General features: G+C 29.4%; 1 protein-coding gene across 1 annotated transcript; it reads left to right on the top strand.

Moving 5' to 3' along the window:
• Positions 1–7542: 7542 nt before the first annotated feature.
• Positions 7543–19623, top strand: LOC137813292 (rust resistance kinase Lr10). Its single transcript, XM_068615417.2, has 3 exons — positions 7543–8380; positions 8763–8810; positions 18322–19623. Exons 1-3 carry the CDS (start codon positions 7612–7614, stop codon positions 19416–19418), a joined length of 1914 nt encoding a protein of 637 aa, XP_068471518.2. The 5' UTR covers positions 7543–7611; the 3' UTR covers positions 19419–19623.
• Positions 19624–22671: the final 3048 nt, after the last annotated feature.

The following is a 22671-nucleotide window of genomic DNA, read 5'->3' as shown; positions in this document are numbered from 1 at the left end:
AAAGTTTTCCTTAGCCTTTATAGTTGTGCGCGTTCCACTCTAGCATTTCCTCGATGCTTGATTTTCATGGACTCCCATAGTTGTTTGGTTGTCTCCTTCCTAGTGATAATTTTCAACATGGTTTTGTCAATTGATTGAAATAGGTAGTTTTTGGCTTTGAGATCCTTGAGAATAGCTTCTTCAAACGCCTTTTTCTTAGTCGGAGTAGGTGATTCATTTTTTCTCAGATCGTCAAAACCTAGTTTAATGATGCTCCAGTACTCCTTGGATCGAAGAAGCTTCTCCATGAGCAAACTCCAGTGGTCGTAATCTCCATCGAATTTTGGTATGACAGGTGCGATGAAACTTGTAGTGTCTGCCATTTTCAGTGTTGTGTTTTTCCTCCCAAACACTCTTCCTATGTGTAGCTCTGATATCAAATAATAGAAATATTTTGTATATTCCACAATGAAAAGAGAATGACTTTTATAGAAGCCTTACAACCATCGAAAGACCGAAACCTAAGGAACAAACAACTAAGAAATAGGAACCACTATTAAAAAAAATAAAATCTGCAACAGACTTATTCAACTCCTAAAAACTAGCTTGACTTATTCATCTTAAACTTTGTCAAATATCCTACAACGTTGACAACTAAGTAAGAGGTACGTTAATTCTACACTAGAGTTCCATTTGAGTGCGATTCTAATAGGAATTGTTCAATCTTGTGAAATTTTTGAAAATTAGAGAAGTTTAGTTATTTTGTTCATGAATTAGTGATTTGTAAAAACTCGCGTTGAATTTGTGCTAGAGTTTTTGAAGCAATTTGTGATGTGAGTTGATTTTAGATTGTTCCATTTTAGAGGTGACACTTTACTTATGATTGATATTTTAGCAAGTATATGGTGAGAACCCAAAGAAGATTCCCACTGGACACGAAAAGTGTGAAGGTTCACTTCTAGATGGCAAAGAAAAAATACAAGTATATGGTGAATGATAATGATGGCGGAAATTAAAGAGCATGAAAGGAAGACAATGTAATAAAGGAGGTGGAATGGATAATCAAACAAGACAACAACATAAACCAAAGAGTAAATTGGCGAAATGGAAAACAATTGAAAAAGATATTAAGGAAAGAATGCTTATGGTGGTGGAAGAGAAGGGACACGCCACTTGAAATGTGGTTTCCTCCAAGATAAGTGTAGAGGGCTGCCACTTGAGAGCTCTCAACTCACTCAAGATAAGACCTAATTGCTAAGAGGACACAAGCCTCACAAAACCTCACGTAATTTATGTAGAGTAACTTTTCTATTCAATTTCAACATGAAAATACATGGAGTAAGACACCCTATTTATAGGAATGGGTGCCTTGGTGGGCAAGAAGGGCAAGGGTAGGGTAGTAAATGTGTGAGGGATTCCTTTAGGGTTTGACTAAGTCAAAATCGCACCCTAGACTTGTTCATCTAGAAACTAGTCAAATTTTCTTCCTAAAGGGCTAGGAACAAACTAAAATGATAACTACACCCTCATTATGTTATAGGCACCTATTCCTGCTTATTCTACTATTTGAACCCCTCAAGAGAGTCCAAATTATTTACAACATATTTATATCTTATAAGAAGACCAAAAGGAAGAATAGTTGGTGAGTTGGTTTATGTCCAGCTCCTCTAGTGAGGTACACGTGATCCTTTGTGGAGTTTTAAATTGTTTACTAAGATGACTATTCACTATGTGCTTTGTCTTTTGCTTTCTTGATCATCTTCGTAGCAATTTGTGTTGTATCAATTTCTGTATTGGTTTAAGCTGCAGATAATGTTTTTGTAAAAAAATATTTTGTGTGATGATTCACTCCATATTATGATTCAAATTTTGGAGCAGGAAACAGAATATGTTTGTGTTGTTGTTTTACTGTACAGGTTTGGTGCAAAAATATGGTGTGTTGATTGTTCAAATTGATTGAAAACCAATGCAGTATTTGCTTGTGTTATTAACCAATTTAGTGAATTAGTAGAAAATTTGGTGAATACGTGATTTGGCTATTTGATTTAGTGGTTCAATTTCTCAAACAATTTTAGTGGAAAAGCTTAAGCATGAGAATTGGTGTGCAGTGACTCGAGCGGACTTTTTTTCCCAAGTGGAACACTTTTGGGAATTAATTCCCTAAATAGCACCTTTGAGATTTATTTCTCCAAGTAGCGCACTGATTTATGTTTACGGTGAGATTTTGGTTTATTCCAAATAAAAACTTCTCTGAAATTGGTTTTCAGAGAGTCGATTTTTTTGAGATATTTTTTCCGATAATGACCAAGGGTGGAAGAAGGTCATTCGATAAGTCATCGAAATTCGATTTTTGAAAAATATAATTTCGACTTCAGTTTTTGAATTTAGTATATGAATGTTCGTTCAGGATAAATTATATGGTGATCAAATTTTGGAATGGTGTTCTGCATATTTTTTTTGTTTTGTTGGAAGTGAATGGAAAAGAAAAAAAATATAAAATAAAATAAAATAAGATAAATTTAAAATAAAATAAAATAATTTTTAAAAACTTTTTTTTTAAGTAAGAAAAGTTTTGAAAATGCTTTTTTATTGGTTTGATTTAGTCCTGAGATCTTTTATTTTCTTTGATTTAGTCATGCTTCTTTTTTTGCATATTTGTGAAAAAATAAGGTTGAAATATTTTTTCTAAAAATTTTCTTAATTTTTTATTCTTTGATTTGTGAAATTTTCTTTCTTCTCGTAAATCCCTCGTTGAAACCAAATAACCCTAATAACTCTTCAGTTTAGATAATATTTCTGATGGGGTTGAAGCTTAACCTATGAGTACACAACCTGAGTCTTAAGCAAAGATGATAGACTTATCGATACAACAATATTTTATTGACACTTTAAAATAATAACATAATTTTTAATCTCCACTGAATTTTCCTTTTTATATGTCAATTTTCTTATAAATTTAGGTTTTCAAGAATACAATCATCTTTGATCAATTTCCGATTATTTACATCAAATTGTTTTCCTCTTTGTACAGAGGGCAATCTATCAGAGATTGTTTGGTAGAAAGTTGAATAATGATTGAAAGTTGACACATAAGTTTCACCTAAAACAATTTATGTGTTTTACAACACATAATAATTGGAAGTTGAAAAAAAAAAGTATAAGTTGATGATGAGGAAGAAGCCTCACAACTTGGGTTGTTGTTGTCTGATGAAAAGAACATATGAATTCTGTTGTCCAATTAGCTATATCACTTGTTCAAATTCATTTAACATCGATAGAGAGATTGGATTATATTTTGTATTCATTTAATGTTTTAATTTTTAATGGATGTGAATTTTTTAATACATTAAATGGTAGTGTATACGTACGTTCAACTGCTAAAAATAAATCAATAATTATTAATTTCAATATATGAATTATTTCTACGTATATTGTCATTTGACTGAGTCAATTATGTACTTCATATGAAGTGTTTATATAAGACAAACCTGTGAAACTCATTAGAAATTGTGACTCAATAAAGCTTATCAACACGGATATTAATGGAAAGATATTTCCGCGACAGTTCTACATGTGGTGGAACTTTTAGTCCTAGAATAATTTGCAAATATTTAAAGTACAAAAAAATCAAATGCATTATATAATATTGTTTCTCAATCAAGATATAAAAATTTATTTCCATCATTTTTCCATATTTATGTCTTGTCTTTATTTAAGTAAGTCATGAAATACTTCTTTAATTGGGTTCTCAAACTAATTCCTTAAAATTATATTTACAATTGTTATCACCTTATAATTTACGTATGCTTTGATTATAATATATATATATATATATATAAAATGTTCACACACTTTACAACTACTTATTTTACACAGATTTTTTTTTTTAATTTTAATATCATCTGGACAAGAATTTTTATATGCTTTAGTTTGCGGTAAAAGAAGTGGACATACATAAAATTGGCTTAATTTGTTTATTCTGATCCCTGCGTTACAATAAACAAACACAGAAAAAAAATACTTTTTATTTATATTTCTCAAAAATTATACTTTTATCGCTCTAAATATTTTTCCAATATTTATTCATTATTTTTAAAATATACCACTTTTATATTTAGAGTAGTTTGAATAGTGCTTAATAAACGCTATTAATGTTACCTCCAGAACCAAAACTCAAATTCCAAACAGATGTATGAAAATAAGTCAAAATAAATGAAAGAAAAACTGTTTAAAAAAAATTTAGAATGACGAAAAACATATTTTACTAAAAAATTATTTTTCAATTTCCGTAACCATTTGTCAATTTGGTCTAAGATATGTATACCAACGTTAATTAAAGACAAAATTTTCTTCTGGCATAGAAAAAAGAAACACATTATATTTAGCAACTCCAACAATCAAATATATTGATATTTGTTTAAGTATATTAAATTTACTTTTTCATTAGAACGTTACTATCTAAATGGATCAAATGTATATGTATGAACCAAATATCATTTTTTACTTTTTTTTATAAAAACTTGTGGGTTTATGACTCACCTTTCCGTTTTCTTGTCATAATTGGGAGGTTACTTAGCACAATCAATTGCAATCAATGGGAGGTTAATTGCCACAATCAATTGCAATCAATAGGAAGTTAATTGCCACAATCAATTGTCATCAATGGGAGGTTAATTACCATTAATTGTATTTATTATTGTTGTCTCCTAGAACCACTGTATATAGTGGTTTCCTTCAAGCAATGTAACACACAGCAAACAGCAAACACACTTGCTTCCTCTCTCTTTTCTTATACTCTCTATTTCTGCTATTGGGTGTAAGTGTTTAACCCATATAGAGAGAGAATTTTGTTTTGGGGCTATTTATCATTAGCTTGAGAGGAATTCATTGTACTCCCAGTACCATTGTTTTGGCTCTCTCGCCGGTGGTTTTTTACCTCTATTTAAAGGGGTTTTCCACCTAAAAATTTTGATATCATTCTCACTTTACTTGTTTCTTTAATTTCTCATAATCTTTGTGTTGAAATTATCACGCTTCCGCACACAATATCCCTACAAAACTTTTATGTTAAGCATCATTATATAACCTGAAATCTCAGTTGAGAGAGCGTTTACTATTAATTTCTATGAGAAATTAATGAAAAATACATAAATAACTCTTTTCAGCAGATTATCTACAATCTCGCTTTAACTAAATTTTATGAACTCTCTCCAACAGACCACTAGATAATTAGAATCAATATCTTGCTAATTATTAGTGTTGTCTACATTTAGCAAACTAAATGCTAAGCTTTTCTATAATTTGAGATTGTTTCAGGCTAGAAGATGGAAAAATATTGAAACCTATATTTGCCTACTACAGCTTTGCCTACTACAAATATATACATTATTTTATTTCTTTCAAGAGTAAGAAAAAACATCCCATTAAGGATAACAATAAAATAAATTAGTTGTAGTTGTAATTGCAATTGTAATTTTATTTAATAAAAACTTTAAAGAAATTCAAAATTACAATGATTGTATATTTAGTTGTTATTCTTGAATAGAAAAATACATTTCTTTATTTTTATAACTCTCTAGTTTTTCAAATAACCTAAAATCATGTCTATTATTGGAATGAGGTATAACTTAATATACTTAAATATTTATTATTAATGTCTTCTTATAATTATAAAAATTGAAAATGAATAATCTGAAATTAATTTTTATCTATTTTAAGCATTAGATGTTGGCACCTTAGGTTGGAAATGGTGTTTTATCACTCAACAAAATAATAGGATCAAGTGGTGGAAGCAAAACTGAGATGATTGTAATAGTCTAATAAAATGTTATCATATTTAAAAATATTTTGTGTATTTATCTTGGTGTACTTTTGAACAACTATTAACTTTGTGTTCTGTTTTCAATGCAATGAATGTTTATTATAACTTTGAGTAGTATTTAATTTTTTTTATTACGAAAATAGATTTAATTAAATGGTATTATAAATTTGTTTAATTGTTTAATTATGAAAACAAATTTATTAAATAATGAGATTATAAACTGGTGACTGAATTTTATTTATTTAGTATTCAATTTACTATCTTGAAACTTACGTATTGCTTTTCAGATTGTTCTTATAATAATGATAGATAAAAACAAAATATTGTACAGTATATAGCGATGTTTATGTGTTGTTTTTACACCGAAATTGTTTTTCGATCAAATAAATTACGACAATTTTAATTATACACATAAAACGTCACTTTATATAAAACATTAAATGGTTAGTGTAAACATTAAATGGTTAGTGTTAAAACGATTTGTATAAAATCGTCATATTAAACTTTGTGGCGGTTAAATCTATAACCGTAAGCGAATATTAAACTTTGTGGCGGTTAAATCTATAACCGTAAGCGAAAATGTTACACGTATATATATTGTGACATTTATAAATATCACTTTATATAAAAATAATCGTCACCACATTCATATTTTTATTTTTATTTTAGTGATAGTGATCAAGTAATTGTGGTGAGTTTTCAGAATGTAATCTACTAATACCAACTAGTTAGTGGTGAGTAACTTCTTGTTGTGGCAATTGGCGTACAAAGAACATGAATGGCTATAAATAGGGTTTTGGTTAATTTGTTGCTGTGGACATAATAGTGTGAAACAAGCATAAGACTAAAATTTAATGTTTCATGGAATAAACTACATGCACTTGAGGGTTTTGATACCTGCATGCAGAAAACATGGTTTAGAAATTTCCTGCTAGCTTTTCTACCAAAAAAAATTGCTTAATGATTTTTTATTCTTTCAATTACTAATTAGCCGAGTGAGGATCTCACGGCTCATCCTATGTAACTCAAGAGTTTAATTCTATAAAGAGTTATCTGAGTTGTTCACTTTTATAAACTTTATCAAGGTCAAAGTCCACAAGGTCTTACCATACACATTTTTGGGCACATTATAATTTTGGAGATCTACGTCAAATTCTTCGAAACGCACTTTTAATTATTGAGTTTTTCAAGGCCACAAGTTGAAAAGTATGCTGGAATTTTGGGTTACGTGTTTGGAATTGCTTCCATATGTTTTTCTCTGTCCGTTACCTTTTACACATACATAAAATTGTTAGTGCTACGTTCTGCCACCACACACTCTTTCTTGCTCCCATGTCCAAGAAGAATATGTTCAAGAAATTAACACAAAGAAACATATGAGGCCATTTTCGAGGAAAAATTCACCAAAACAATAATCACATGTTGAAGTTTCTTAACCAAACAAACATTATTTTGGGACTCACAGAAATTCTAAGGTCATTAAAATTAATTTTCAAAATATAAGCTTTTAAAACGAACAATTTAGGATGGTTTTAGAAACTCAAAGAACACCATCAACAAAATTACATGATTAAGTACCGAAATCAAAATTCATGCACTTCACGAATATTTAAAATTTTGTATGGATTAAAATGAGTTGCGGAAACAAGATAGAAACGCGGTTTCTGAGTCAAAGTCTACGTTTTAAGTATCATATATACGTCTTCGAACAATTTTGTAAAAGGAAAAATGTGGTCCTTTATAGCTATATATTCAGTGTGTGATGTTTTAAATATAAATATCTAACTTCGATTTCTTTGCACTTGAATTCAATGAGAAACAGTTTGGACATGATGTGGAGAGAGAGAGCAGTGTTGGTGGTACTGCTACTTCTACTCCACCATATTTCTGCTACCAAGGACGAGCAACAACTCTTTTGTCCCCTTTCTTCCTGTGGAAAAATCAGCAACATTAGTTATCCATTTCGATTAAAAGGCGACCCAGAAAAGTGTGGTGAGGAAAGGTATGAACTTGGTTGTGAGAATAACGTTACGGTGTTGTATCTGTACTCTGCAAAATATCATGTGCAGTCAATAAACTACAATAACTACACAGTGAGAGTGGTTGATCCTGCTCTTCAACACCATAATCTCTCCTCCCTTCCTCTCCGTTTCCTCTCTCGTTCCAATTTCTCTGACACTTACACTTACACTTCCTTTTACGACTCGGATCCATACCAAGCCGGTCTAAGATCCTATGAAAATTGGGAATTGAGTTTCTCGCATATAGTGTTTGTGAATTGTAACCATTCGGTGGGAGAGAAAGGGAAGTATGTGGAGAGTGGAGAGTGGGTGAAGTGGGAGGGGAAGGGGTATGCATATGCAATTGGTGGAGACCTAAAAGCAGAGGACTTAGAAGTTGGGTGTGAGGTAAAGCTTGTTGCTCCCACTTCTCTCTCCACTTTCGATAACCATTCCTACTCTTCCATGCACACCGCACTCAACTATGGATTCGAGATTTCATGGATAGAACTCGCCTGTCAGAACCTTTGTCCACATCGATTCTGCTATTTCGCCTCTTCTAACCAGAAGCTTAAATGCGGTGAGTGATCCTAAACCAAATATTAAGACATATTTTACATAATTATATATTTTCAAATGATAATCTGTTAACCACTTTTTCAGAATTTTTCAAAACAAACTTTCAGTCATCTATATTTTATGTTTCATTTTACATATATTATTATCTTCAAAATATCATTCTAATAATTCAACGAACTTTTAGAACAAAAAATGGTATTTTTTTTATTTTTTATGTTTTACATGTATTTATAAGAACATAAGCATTAAATTAAATATTTATTATTTTTAAAATAAATAACTGTTAAACTTATTGACCGCTATAACCTTTATCAAAATCTGAAAATATTCTTTTTTGAATAACTGTTGAGACTATTATAAAGTCACATTTTACTTCATTTCAGAGGGTTTTCATACAATACTGGAATTGCTAGAGGCAATAATAGAACCAGGTAAGATTTTATCATCTTAATTTCTCAATGCTTTAATTACACAACTGGAGTATAGCTTTTAACAATTATTAAAATAGAATTTTAATAGGACTTCTGAAATTTTCATTAATATAAATGTTGTTAAAAAAAAAGATTTGCCCACGTACAGTCAGTGTATTTTTTTCTTAATTTTATTTTGTTTTTAAAAAATTTCAACCACTTTTTTTATCAATAATAAAAAATATATAAAATGAGGAGACTTTACAGAGTCCAAACCCTTATGTCAAAAAATAATTACTAGGCTGGTAGACCTTTCAACACCTCAACAGAAAGTAGTTGTAATCCTAGCTACAATTAATACACATATGAAGCACCCTTACACCAGACAGTGATCTAAACCAGTTTGTAGCCCCTCTGCACACAAAAACAGATGTAAAATTCGCACTACTCGTTATTCCTTGTTTCAATCTATGAGTTGAAATAATGGACATGCAAATTTGAACTAAAGGCTACATAATTTATTACAGAGTATAATAATTTGCTCAACAATTGTCCAGGATTATGTTCTAGGTTCCATTATGTTTGTAATCCATAGAGCACTGATTTAAGCTTTTGTTGCCTAGAGCCCAGATACACACATAACCAAGGATGCACAAAAGTTACACTTTTCCTACATAGAACTACATTGAAGGATCTAGGCTATGTAGCCTAATAAAAAACACAGGTGTTTAACGTTAAGATTTTATGATCTTAGTGTACTTCTTCGTTATCCATGCCCACGATTTAACATATACCATAGAATAGATTTTTACGTCATTTGGTTTAAGATTTTTAAATATAACATTATTTCTATGTATCCACAATTACACATTGCATCTACCCACACAACTTTCCAAATTTGGTTACCCTTCCTATTTAAACCCACATGATGTATTACCCTTCCTATTTACCCTTTCTATAAGTGTTGTTTAGCATTACAATGATGTATCATAATTCTCCCTAACCACACATCACACATGTTCCAAATTTGATTTGTAATTCTACATGTAAACAGGATTTTGGTTTCTTCTAAACGATTACAGATAACACACAAAGTTCTTTCTAGTTGGATACCTCTTTTGAGCAAGTTATCTATTGTAGAAATTTTATTCAAGAATACCCTTTAAACAAAAAATAAGGTTTGAGTAATGCCTTAACTTTCCACAAATAATTAAAATTTACATCATTCTCTTATAAGGGAAAACTATGTATAGGCAGATTGCATAGAATTCCAACAAGTTCTATCTCCCTTCCACTCCCACTCATCTAGTTGATCTTTTTATGTATTGTAATCTCCTGAATAATATGTACCAATTTGTCGACCATTAGTTTTTCTCACTCAAACCAATCCCTCCTCTACCTATAAGTTTCCAAGTCCAATGGTATGTTATCCAAACTCCTTTATTTTAAGTTTTCTTTCTTGTTTTAAAATACTATATATTCTTGGATATTTCTCCCTTAAAGGCTTATCCCCTATCCAAGTATCATTCAAAAATAAGATCATATTACCCTACCCAACCTTCCACAAAATATGCTCCCTAAACCATTTTTTCCCCTTTCAAACCCACTTAATTTTCTAATATCTCTCCACCACAAGTACTCACATTTATTCTTTTTATTTTCAATTAAAGATCTCCATGAAAGGTATTTTTTATTTTAGAATTTTCACCCATAAGTCATCCTTATCATTTCCTAATCTCATTTCATTTACCTAGCAGACGCTGGTTAAAACATCTTAAATCTTTTATCTCCAAACCACCTACTAATTTAGATTTGCAAATATCTTCCCAATTTACCCACGCAATCCTTCTTCCTTCTTGATCCCAATCCCACAAAACTCTCTTTGAACCTTAACAATCAGCTTTCATACAAGTATTGACATTTTAAACAGAGATAAATAATATAAAGGCACAATTGATAACACTAACTTGATTATTAAGGTAATTCTACTTGCAAAAGGAAATATGTTTTCCTTTCCATTTAGTTAACCTCTTTCTTATTTTTGCTATCATATCTAACCAAAATTCTTCTTTCTATGATTTCCCCACATGGGAATGCATAAATATTTAAATGGATTCCCATAATACAATAGTTAAGCAACTCAAAGTATCTATGAATGGTAGATATTTTTACTCTCAAGCCTCCTAACTTAATTTTATACATGAGACTATTTCAAAAGCATATGAGAATACTTTTAATTACCAAAATATTCTTAGTTAAGGCCTGGCAAATAAACAAGTAGTCATTTGGAAATTATATTATACTAATGTTAATATCATCCTTGTCTATCTTGATATCATCAAACATACCCTTACACTCTATTTGTTTTATAGTTCCTGGTAATCCTCCTCCTACTTGTGAGGAATAAAAATTGGGTTAAAGGATCACCTTGTCTCAACTCCTTTTCGAGTTTAAATTCATCGTAGGACTATCATTTACTAGCATTGAGACGGTAGATTATTCTAAACAAGTCCTAATCCATTTGTAGCTAAAGCCTAACTTTTTCATCATATAAAATAGGAAATTCCAACTAAGTTGTACGTTTTCTCAAAGTTCACTTTAACTATGAAAGAATCTTTTTTTTTCTTTTTTTTTTACTTCATGTATGATTTCATTGGCTATTACATACTATCTAAAAGACATTATTGCCTTAAAAAAAAAAGATTGTTTAATATCAATCACTTTACACAGAACTTTTTATGGCCTCTTTGCTAAAATTTTAGAAACTATCTTATAAATACAACCTATAAGTGAGATAGCTCTATAATCTTGCAACTTTGGAGAGTTGTCAATCTTAGGAATTAGGCAGATAAAAAACATTTGTACTTTAGGTCATTTTCCTAAGGTATAGAATCTATTAATAGCGTTGAATATATCCTAACTAACAACCCTCCAATTTCTTTTAAGAAAATTGAAATTATAGCCATCCGTCTTAAGGCATTTTTTTCCATCACATCCCCAAACAACTTCCTTTATTTCATTTCCTGTGATTATAGCAGTCAAAAATAGATTATTCTCTGAATTAATGGTAGGGAAATCAATGTTATCCAACCTAATGCTAAGAAAATCGCAACTTAAATCCATCCTTCATTTCTTTTTAATCATAACAGGTTGTTCACATCATTAAGTGCCAATTACCAATCCTTTAAACATATTTTGTAAAGAATTTTGTATTCAAATCCCCTTTCTCTAACCAATTCAGTCTCCAGGGTTTCTTGTTTATAAAATAACTTATGTAATTATGCAAAATAGCTCATTCATCATCTTCCTACTATCTTGGTCTAATTCATTATCCTTATCTTTGTTGTCCAACCACTTTCGACAATAATTTATAATTAAACCTTCTATTTTTTAATTTTATTTTATTTTCAAAATTTTCAACCCTTTCAATGATTGGTTATGATATGAATAATTGGTGAAAGTAATATATGATCATTATAGTAAAAAAATTTGTTGTATGTATAACTTTTATAATATTTGTTTTGTTTTAAAAATGGGTTATAAATAAACTTTGAGCATGATGAGTAATACTTAATATTTTAAATTGGGTATGGAGACGAGAATGAGTATGTCTATATTTGCATCGTACTTGTTCTTATATTTATCTTTATTTTAAATTATTAAAATATTTTTAATTTATTAGATAATTTAGAAAACTTATTTTTGTTATTCTCATCCGTGCTTTTTGTTTCATTCCATTTGAAAAACTCTTATTTTACATACTCTCCCAATCGTTTAACTATTTAATATCTATCAAGTTCACTCAAATCCTCAAGGTATTTTCTCTTTAATTATATTCTCAATTATACATTTTTTTTTTCTTTATGTGAGTTTCTTCAAATGATAAATTACATTTTAGGAAACGTAAACCTCAATTTTATCGAATTAAATTTTGTAAACTCTTAGTTTATTAGGTAACCTAAATTTTTTTTTTTTTTTCTTGTTTCTTAATTTTGTTTCATTTCAAGAACTATTTTTTTTGTTACACAAAATTTCATTCTCTCTTTCAACAATTCATCATGCTTAATATTTACCAAGTTCACTCAAATCTCTAAGGTATTTTCTCCTCAATATTTTCAAAACAATATATTGAAATTGTTATGAAATTTTTATTACGTGTAATTGTTATTTGATAACATATTTTCTTTATTGTGATTTTTTTCTTTTTTTGTAAGAACATTGTTTATTTAATATTCGGGAGAGTGTGAGAACGAGTATGAGCGTGAATATGGATACACCCATTACCTAATGAGGATGAGAATGAGACAAAAAAAATTATACCTAATGGGATAAGACAAGGATGAGAATAACTTTTTACTTCGTTAATGTGGATGTGTATAGTCAAACTTGCACTCACCTTTCCTCGTTGTCATCCCCAGTTTTGATAATAACTTTAACCTGCATTCAATCTAATTCCAAACAAATCCTTCATAAACACAATTATTTACAAATTATCTTACTTCATATTACATCACAAACATAATTATAAGAAATAGTTTGACATCATTTTGAATCAATATATAATTTATCTAATTGCATAATTAAAGTCCAAAATATTGTTAATGAATATACATTATAAAAAAATCATGAAATAGAAACCATTTTTAAAGACAAAAAATAATTAGTTGTTATAATGACTAAATTAGAAATCATTTTAGAGACTACAAACTTTTTTGGTTTCTAAATTAGTTTCTATTATTATTAAATAGTTTCTAAATTAGTATCTAATTAGCTACCAAGGTTTTAACTATCAATTATTTAGATTCTAAATTTGGTAGCAAAAATCTTAATTGCTAGTTAGATACCAATTTAGAAACCATTTTACAATAATATAAACTAATTTAGAAACCAATTTTTTTTTAGTTTATAAAATGATCTCTAATTTAGTCACTATAACAACTAATTATTTTTAGTTTCTAAAATTAATTTTTATTTAATGATTTTCTTATAGTGATATAAATTATTAAACACACTCTAAGATAAAAAAATAATCAAATTATCAAGACACTTGCACTACAAGAAAAACATGAAATAGAAACTAATTTTAGAAATAAAAAATAATTAGTTGCTATAGTAACTAAATTAGAGACCATTTTAAAAACTAAAAAAAATGGTTTCTAAATTAGTTTCTATTATTGTTAAATGGTTTCTAATTTGGTATCTAATTAGCTATCAATGTTTTAACTACCAATTATTTAGTTTCTAAATTTGGTAGCAAAATATTGAAGGAACAAAGAAATGGTGTTCAAGTGAAGTAAGCTCGAAGGAACTAATTCAAAAAGCAAAATAATGGGGACTTTGATGTAAAGGGGAAAGTTCAGTATTAGTCACGAGCATAAGTGAGATTGTAAAACAATATGAACACTAATACAGGTAGATGGAAGCGAAACAATTTTTGGTGAATGAGTAAGAGCAATAATGGTTGAAGAAAAGCTTTTATCATAAGGTTGCTTGACAACAATAAGGTGGATATGCTAAAAGAAAATTTCTTTCTAGATGGCTTGAAATTCATCAGAGTGCATAATTTATGGGATAGCAAAGTAAGTAAGGCGATAGAGGAAGATAGCAAATGACTATAAATGTCATTTGAATTAGTGATTCCATAATTAAACCAAGTTATCTTAGAAAACAAGGTTGTTTTGGTTAGGCCTAAGGGCTACTGTGAGAATTTTAGGCCTAAAACTGGAGGGGGTGAAATGTTTTTAAATGTTTTTCCGCAGACTTTGAAGGTATGGACAAAGCCAATGAAGAATCAAAGTCAAATGAAGGAAAATGCACAAGTTACAAAACTGTTTTAGTTGATTTCCAGAAAATCAACCGGTTGTTTATGCGATTCAACCAGTTGGTTTTATTAGCAATTTATAAAAATACTTAAAACTAAAAGCTAAGAGCTACATCCAGTCCCCAGAAACCACTGAGTATTCCATATGTAATCAACCACATATTACAAACCACACACACCAAAGAAGTGATCTTGAACCCCTCAAGAACACACACTTCCTTTGACAATTACAACACACCACAGATCAGAACACCCTCTAACTCTATGCAACACAGTACTTTACAGAAATACAAGTCAAATGAAAGAGAATGGAATACACCTGATAATGATCAAAGATCAAAACAATCTTAATTACAGAACAATCCTATTCCACTCTTAGAAAGTATCCAAAGCTTGAAGCAATCTTGGAAAACTGATTTGAAACTGTTAATTTGAAATCTTAACAACCAGGAGTGTATAACCACTTATTTATACTCCAAATAGTTGTTAAAAGCAATTAATGAAAGATCCAAAATCAGTTAAAATCATTTAAATCAGATTAAATCAACTTAACATAATTTTGTTAAGGATTTTCAAAGATCAATCGGTTGAATTTTCGAAACAACCGGTTGAATTGGTTTGACAGTAAAGTCAAACAGTTTCAAATCCTTTCAAAAAACTCTAAGTGTAAAACAACCGATTAAAACGATAAAACAACTAGTTATTTTTCCACTTCTCTTTGAAAACACATCTTTTTCAAATGCATTAAAATCAAACAACTTTTGATCAATTCTATGAGTGGATTACAAATTCAAACTACCCAAAACCCACACACACAAGCAGCAGCAAAGCCTTCAACCAATCTTCATGGATTTGGAGACATCAAAGTCCATGTTCAACACATACTATTATCTTTGTAGAGACAAGAATATTTAAAAAAAGGTAATGACAACCATTGACACCTTGATAACTATAGATAAACCCACGCTGAGGAAAAAATTAATAAATAGACGAAAATCAATGATATTGTTTATCAAGTATAAGTGGAAGAAGAAATTTCATCATTAGGGGTTTCAATGTACAAGTGTGGCATTTGGGAAAGGAAATCTAACAAAAATTATTTCTTGAGAACCTTATTGGGCAAGTAAGTTTCGAAATAAAGCAGGAGAATAAATCCATGAAGGAAAAAATGGTGAACTCATAGGAGGAAGTACTTGATAATATTAATCATAATGAGAGAAATGGTATGTAGAAGTCAGGGAAGTCAAAATGTCACATGCAACACAAAAAAAGGAAAGTAAGGACGATATAAAATTTGATCTCCCCTTGGTAATTACCCACCAACGGCCCTTTCATCTTCGCGTCGCTCTCTTTGGTGGTCGGCCTTTTAATGTTTGATACATCCATTGTGGTTTGTTCCCCATTACCCTGTGTATATCCTATATCAAGATAATTAATTTCCCAACATTTTGACTCAAATGAATCTGTTTTAATCCCATCTATTGTTGCTAACGATGGTTTGTTCCCCCAATATTTTAATTTGTGTTCCTTCTTGGTTGTTGTTGTAGTGAGATCATCTTCCCACGACACTTGATAATTGAACCGTTGACTTTGATTTTCCAATACATCATAGTGAAACTCCTAATTGCTAAACATACCTACAATCTCACATACTTTAACACTTCTCAAGACTCAACAACATTCTTTTATTGTGATCAGCATTCCAATGATAACCACAATCCTTTTGAAGCATTTGATGCCCCATAAGGATAGTGGTAAGCCTCTAAACCGCACCTATATGATCTTATTTCTCGATGTTTCTTGAGATGACCAAGAAGACTCAAACGTGCTTGAAAATCATTCATTGTGTTCTTCAATTGTTTATATATATTCATTTCATTATCAGGTGAGAGATTCACTTGATTATCCCTTAAATATCTTATTATGATGAATCCTAGCTCACCTAGGATAAAGTTTTCATTTAACATATTCATCTTACTTGCATCATGTAGTCTAACTTCAAAACTTCTCTTTATCCACATTTTCTCCTTCTATTACACTTGTAACGATATTCCTTCCATTGCATCTTTTCTACCTTCCTTCTTAGTGTCACGTTTTACCGCTTGTGCATAAGTAAAGTATTTTTCCTTTTCACCCATTTTTTTGTTCTTTCGATTCTTTGCTCTATGTTTATCCCTTCATTCTTGTTCTGGTTGTTGTTTTTTTCAAACCTATTGTATTTTGGTCAACCAACGTGATTTTTCATGCTTGTTATCCAAATTGCGTCTACTTTTTTTATATTTCTACTTCATTGACAACCTCTACAAATCTCACCAAGTAATATCTTTGTCCTCTCCCATTTAGTTTCCTAGTTATGAACATTCCAGTAACTCTTCCCCAACTTTGGAAGATTTTCCACATATCATACTCGTTAGAGTTTAAAAAAAATGTGTGAAGAAGAGGTCTTGCTTTCCTTTTTGTTCCCTAGCTCTAGACATCCTCTTTCTCCATCATTCGTACATGAGAAAAACTTAGCGAAAGCAAATATCTAATTGTAAAAGACATAAAAATAAAATTTTCTTACTAGGTCAAATGCAAAGGAGTGGCGATGGTGGGAGCAATACAATGGAGAAGAAGAAAACATTAAAAGTTACAAAATGACACTATTTGTGTTGGCATGATTTCTATATATTAAAAGACACGTGATGATAATTATACGTTGTAACCATCATCATTTGCTATTTTCAACGATGATTATGTTTTAAGCATTGTTTTGGACATTTGATAATAAATTTTAACCACATTGTTGAAGATCTCACATCGAATAAAGATAAGACCAAATTATCGTATATAAGTGGTGGTAAACCTCACCTTATTAAACCAACTTTGTGAGGTGGAGTTAAACTTAAACTCATTATCCTTATATGACATCAAAGTCACTAAGAGTTTATTCTAGTCGAGATTTGAGCCTATCGTGTTATCCGTTATTACGCTTCCCTCGATTCTCATGCTCAATGTCTTTGATATGAACACACGGTGTCCTCGGCACGAGGGATGTGTATTACAAACATCAACTTAAGACCACATTATAATATGTAAGTATATTACATTGTGATTTATACTAATCGAACACAACCTTTATAAAAGGTTCAAATGCAAAGTCTTTTTTGTCTGGTTAGTGAGATGAACATGATTCTAATTGATATTTTATCATCTTAATTTACCTATGTTTTAGTTACATTCTCCACATTTTAAAAATTCAATTTTAATTTGTCCAAAAGTTTCTCATATTTTCTTCATCTAATTTAAAAATTTAAAATTTTAATCCTCAAAGTGATATAAATAAAGGTTTATGATCGATATTAAATGTTAATTACCTTAAAGATAAATAATTATAATTTTTAATATGTTAAATATGTTAGAGGAACACAAATTGAATTTAAAAAGTTTATAGAAACTAAAGAAATTTTTTTTAAAAAAATATTTGTATTATTTTACAACCATATGAATTAGGTCTTAGGAAATATTAATGTTACATACAATTTTATAGATACCAATGTCGAAAATGAAATTTATTGATAGTTGTTTGTGATAGACATTAAATTTACTCTTTTGTGTAATGTTACTATAGATGTGTAAAGTTTGGATTTTGTGAACAAAAAATACTTTAACAAATAATTTATTTCATTTTACAATACCATGTGTAATCACCCAAGTAAAAATTTCTTGCAGGATATCTCCAACAAATTATTCTTATGGTATGGGCTTACAAAGTTTTGTTTGGATTGCCATTCTTAATTGTTATTTTTATATGTAAATGGAGAAAAAGACATATGTCAATGTATGAAAATATTGAAAATTACCTTGAACAAAATAGCTTTGCACCTATTAGATATTCATTCAAGGAAATCAAGAAGATGGTTGCAGGTTTCAAAGAGAAGTTAGGTGAAGGAGGATTTGGCTCTGTTTTTAAGGCAAAGTTGCGCAGTGGACCTTCTGTGGCCATCAAAATATTGAACGAATCCAAAGGAAATGGACAAGATTTTATCAGTGAAGTTGCAACCATTGGAAGAATACATCATCAAAATGTGGTACAATTAATTGGATTTTGTGTTAGTGGCTCAAAACGTGCTCTTGTTTATGAATTCATGCCCAATGGATCTCTTGATAAATTTATTTTCTCAAAAGAGAGAAATATACATTTAAGCTATGAAAAGATATATAATATATCAATCGGAGTGGCTCGTGGGATTGCTTATCTCCACCATGGGTGTGAGATGCAGATTTTGCATTTTGACATTAAACCTCATAACATCTTACTAGATGAAAACTTCATCCCTAAGGTTTCTGACTTTGGATTGGCAAAGTTATATCCAATAGATAATAGCATTGTCACAATGACTGTAGCAAGAGGAACCATTGGATATATGGCTCCTGAATTGTTTTATAAAAATATTGGAGGAATATCCCATAAGGCTGATGTTTATAGCTTCGGAATGTTGTTGATGGAGATGACAAGTAAGAGAAAGAATCTAAATCCTCATGCAGATCACTCAAGTCAACTTTACTTTCCCCTTTGGATCTATGATCATATTAGGGAAGAGAAAGATGCAGATATTGAAGATGTGACAGAAGAAGAAAATAAAATAGCAAAGAAGATGATCATAGTTGCACTATGGTGTATACAACTAAAACCAAATGATCGACCCTCAATGAATAGAGTAGTGGAAATGCTTGAAGGAGATATTGAAGACTTGGAAATACCTCCAAAACCTATTCTATTTCCAGATGAAACAGTGACACAGGATCAAACAATCAACTCTAGCTAGATATATTCAATGTTGAAATTATTTACTGGTAAAGTATATACTACTCTCCAATACATAACATTGCTTATTTGTATCCATCTTCTTATTCTAAACATTTGGTTGTCCATGATATTTTACTTGTTTATATTATTTATTTTGTATTTTGTAGTGAACTATGTAATACAAGGACATGTTATTATATTCTAAAATAGTTGTTACATATGAATTACATGCAAAATGACCAAAATTTCCGCTTTGGATGTATTACAAGAAGAAAAGCCAAAGACCTACATAGAATTTTGATCCCTATATCTAGACTTCCCTGTGACAATATGTACTGAGTGATAAATCATAGCTTCCATCTACGTTTATTTTCATTTTCCCAATTGGTGGTTTCCATCTAGGTATCCATGCAAAGTCCTTTATATCCTTTAGTGCCATAACAATATCGTCTTGTAGTAAATGGATTTAACTTAAATTTTTTATATTGTAATTCTTAATATATTTGTTATTAATTTTTAGTTTTAAAAAAATCAATATGAGTCGTCACATTTCTGTGTATTTGTAAAAAATATATATAATAATTACAAACATTGTCATGTACATTCAAACAATTTATATTTTAAACATGTTATATTGATTTGATTTAATTAAATATGTTTACAAAATTATTATTTATCTGTTCTAAATATTTCATTAATAGTTGATAATTTATTTGATTAATATTGGTTTAGACAATTGATTAAATACAAAAAAAAATGCTTTTAAGGCATCATGATTTATATTTTTCTAATATTAAGTATTTTGTAAACATGAATTTAGTTTTCAAAATTTAGATCGACGTAAATTATTATTATAGATTTAGTCAACTTTAATTTGATTCAAATGATTTATATATTTTAATAAATTAAAACTTGTAAATCTATTTGAAATCTTATGTAAAATCTATATACAGAGCCACATTTATGCTTAGGACTAAGACCTTATAGTCTTATTTTTTCTACTGTTGCTTACCACTGTGGTATGTTGAATATGTAGCATATAGGCAAGGCTCCAATAATGGTTGTGGGTTGTCCTAAGTTTTATTTTGGGTTCTTATGTGAGAGCCATATGCATTTTGTTTGAATAGGTATTTTACAAAGACAATTTTATAAGTGAAGTTTTGTATATGGATTGCATCACTAAATAATTTATTTAATTTAAATATTTTTTATTGTTAATAAAAAATCTCATAAAATTGTTAGTTACAAGTATACATAAAGTGGAATAAGATTTAGATAATTAACAACTTTTAGGTTAAGAAATTAGTCATACATCTACAAAAGTTGAATCTATGAACTAGCCTCTCAAATTCACATATTCACTATAGGCTAAACATGAATCGAAAAGTATGCATAAATGCACTCCAATTGGTTACTGAATTGAAATATTTTTCCTATTCAATTCATAATATGTTTATTAATAACACTTGAATATAATTAAAATATTCAAGTATATGGTAATGTATATTATTGACTTTATCAACATAAATTAATAAATTAATAGAACATTAAATATTATTCATTTATAAAATACCGTACCATTAAATATTGTTTGTCCGAGGCTACATCCATGACAAATTGGTAATTCTTCTTGCATTTTAATTGAAACTTTCTCCCAACATGTTGATTGTCTTGTTATGATCCCTCCTTGAATCCAATTCCTCGCCACATTCAAAATAAGTCTTTTCATCCGGTTGTAAATAACTCTTTAAACCTACACTAATAAAGCTTGAATAAATAACAATTGGTGTCATTACAAAAAAAATCATATTATCTACAGATTTTAATTCGTATGTAAATTCAACATTATCTACAAATCTGAATCCGTAAGTAAATTTAGCATTACCTACCAACTATTATTACCCACAGATCTTATTACCTACGAACTTTACCCACGAATATTTATTACCTACCAACTATTACTCACGGATCTCTATTACCTACCAACTATTATCATAATAATTATATATATAATATTAAAAATATTATTATCATATGCATAATTATAAAATCATAACTAATATTCATAAATAATAATAATCATAACTAATAAGTATATATATTATTAATATTATAATATTAATAATAATGATAACATGACAACAAAACTTGTTTGGTGTAATAATTAAAGTTTTTTTCGTTATTTTTCAAGGGACTTGGTTTCGAGTCTCACCTGTTATAGTTTACTTATAACTTTTAATAATAATTGTCAAAACATATATAATAATTGTTAATAATAATCATAAAAATAGGCATTAAATAATATATGTAAATAATAATTAAAAAAAAATTAAAAAATCAAATAATAATTGAAATTTTAATAATAAAAGATGTTGAATTATCTACGCCCACATTACATACAGATTTTTTTTCCGTAGGTAATGCTTATTTACCTACGAATTTTGACTGTTACTTACAGATTTCTTCCGTAGATAAATTGAGTTTTTCTTTCGTAGATAAATAAATATATATATATATATATATATTTTATTTTATTTTTTTTATTAACTAGTGTAGTGTTGTAGATATCTTTGCGACTAATATCATAAACATGTTTAGGAATAAGTCTTTGTTTCAATAGTTGTGTGTTACAACATTACTATTAGTTTTGCATTAGATGTTAGAGTTGCAAGAACATCCATTTCGGGTGCATAAGTTTTTTTTGAGAAATTGTTGTCGTTTGTTCATAGAAAGTTGAATCAAACTTGTAGAAAAACAGTTAGTGTTGTTGGTCATAGAAATCGTCTTCTTCCCATCTTTTGAGTGTATTCATATTTGGTTATATTGTGAGTAGGCATTTAGAAAATTGAGGACCTTTTATCTTGCAGTTCATACTTTGTAAGGGACAAACATCTTTAGGATATGTCTTATTGATGTCCATATAGTATGTATAAATTCTTAATTTTTCACTAACTTTTTTTACCATAATTATGTTTTCTAACCATGTTGTGTATCGTGCTTCCTAGATAAATCTAACATTGATAAGCTTATCAATCTCCTCTTTGGCAACTTTCCGCTTCTAATCCCCTAATTTTGTCTTCTTTTGCAACCTTGTGTGAGCTTCCTTATACACGAATAACTTGTGCAAGATCACCTTAGGGTCTACCCCTGACATGTTTTCGACTGTCCATGTGAATAGGTTAACATTTTGAAAGGGGACCCAATATATCATCTTGGCCTCAGATTCTACGAGGTTGGTCTTTATCCTTGTTTCTTGCCCTTTGTGCCTTAAT

This window comes from Phaseolus vulgaris, chromosome 1 (assembly GCF_051622355.1).
Source record: "Phaseolus vulgaris cultivar YP4 chromosome 1, ASM5162235v1, whole genome shotgun sequence".
NCBI classification, from domain to species: domain Eukaryota; kingdom Viridiplantae; phylum Streptophyta; class Magnoliopsida; order Fabales; family Fabaceae; genus Phaseolus; species Phaseolus vulgaris.
Note: the sequence above shows the minus strand (reverse complement) of the source record. Positions and strands in the feature narration are given on the sequence as shown.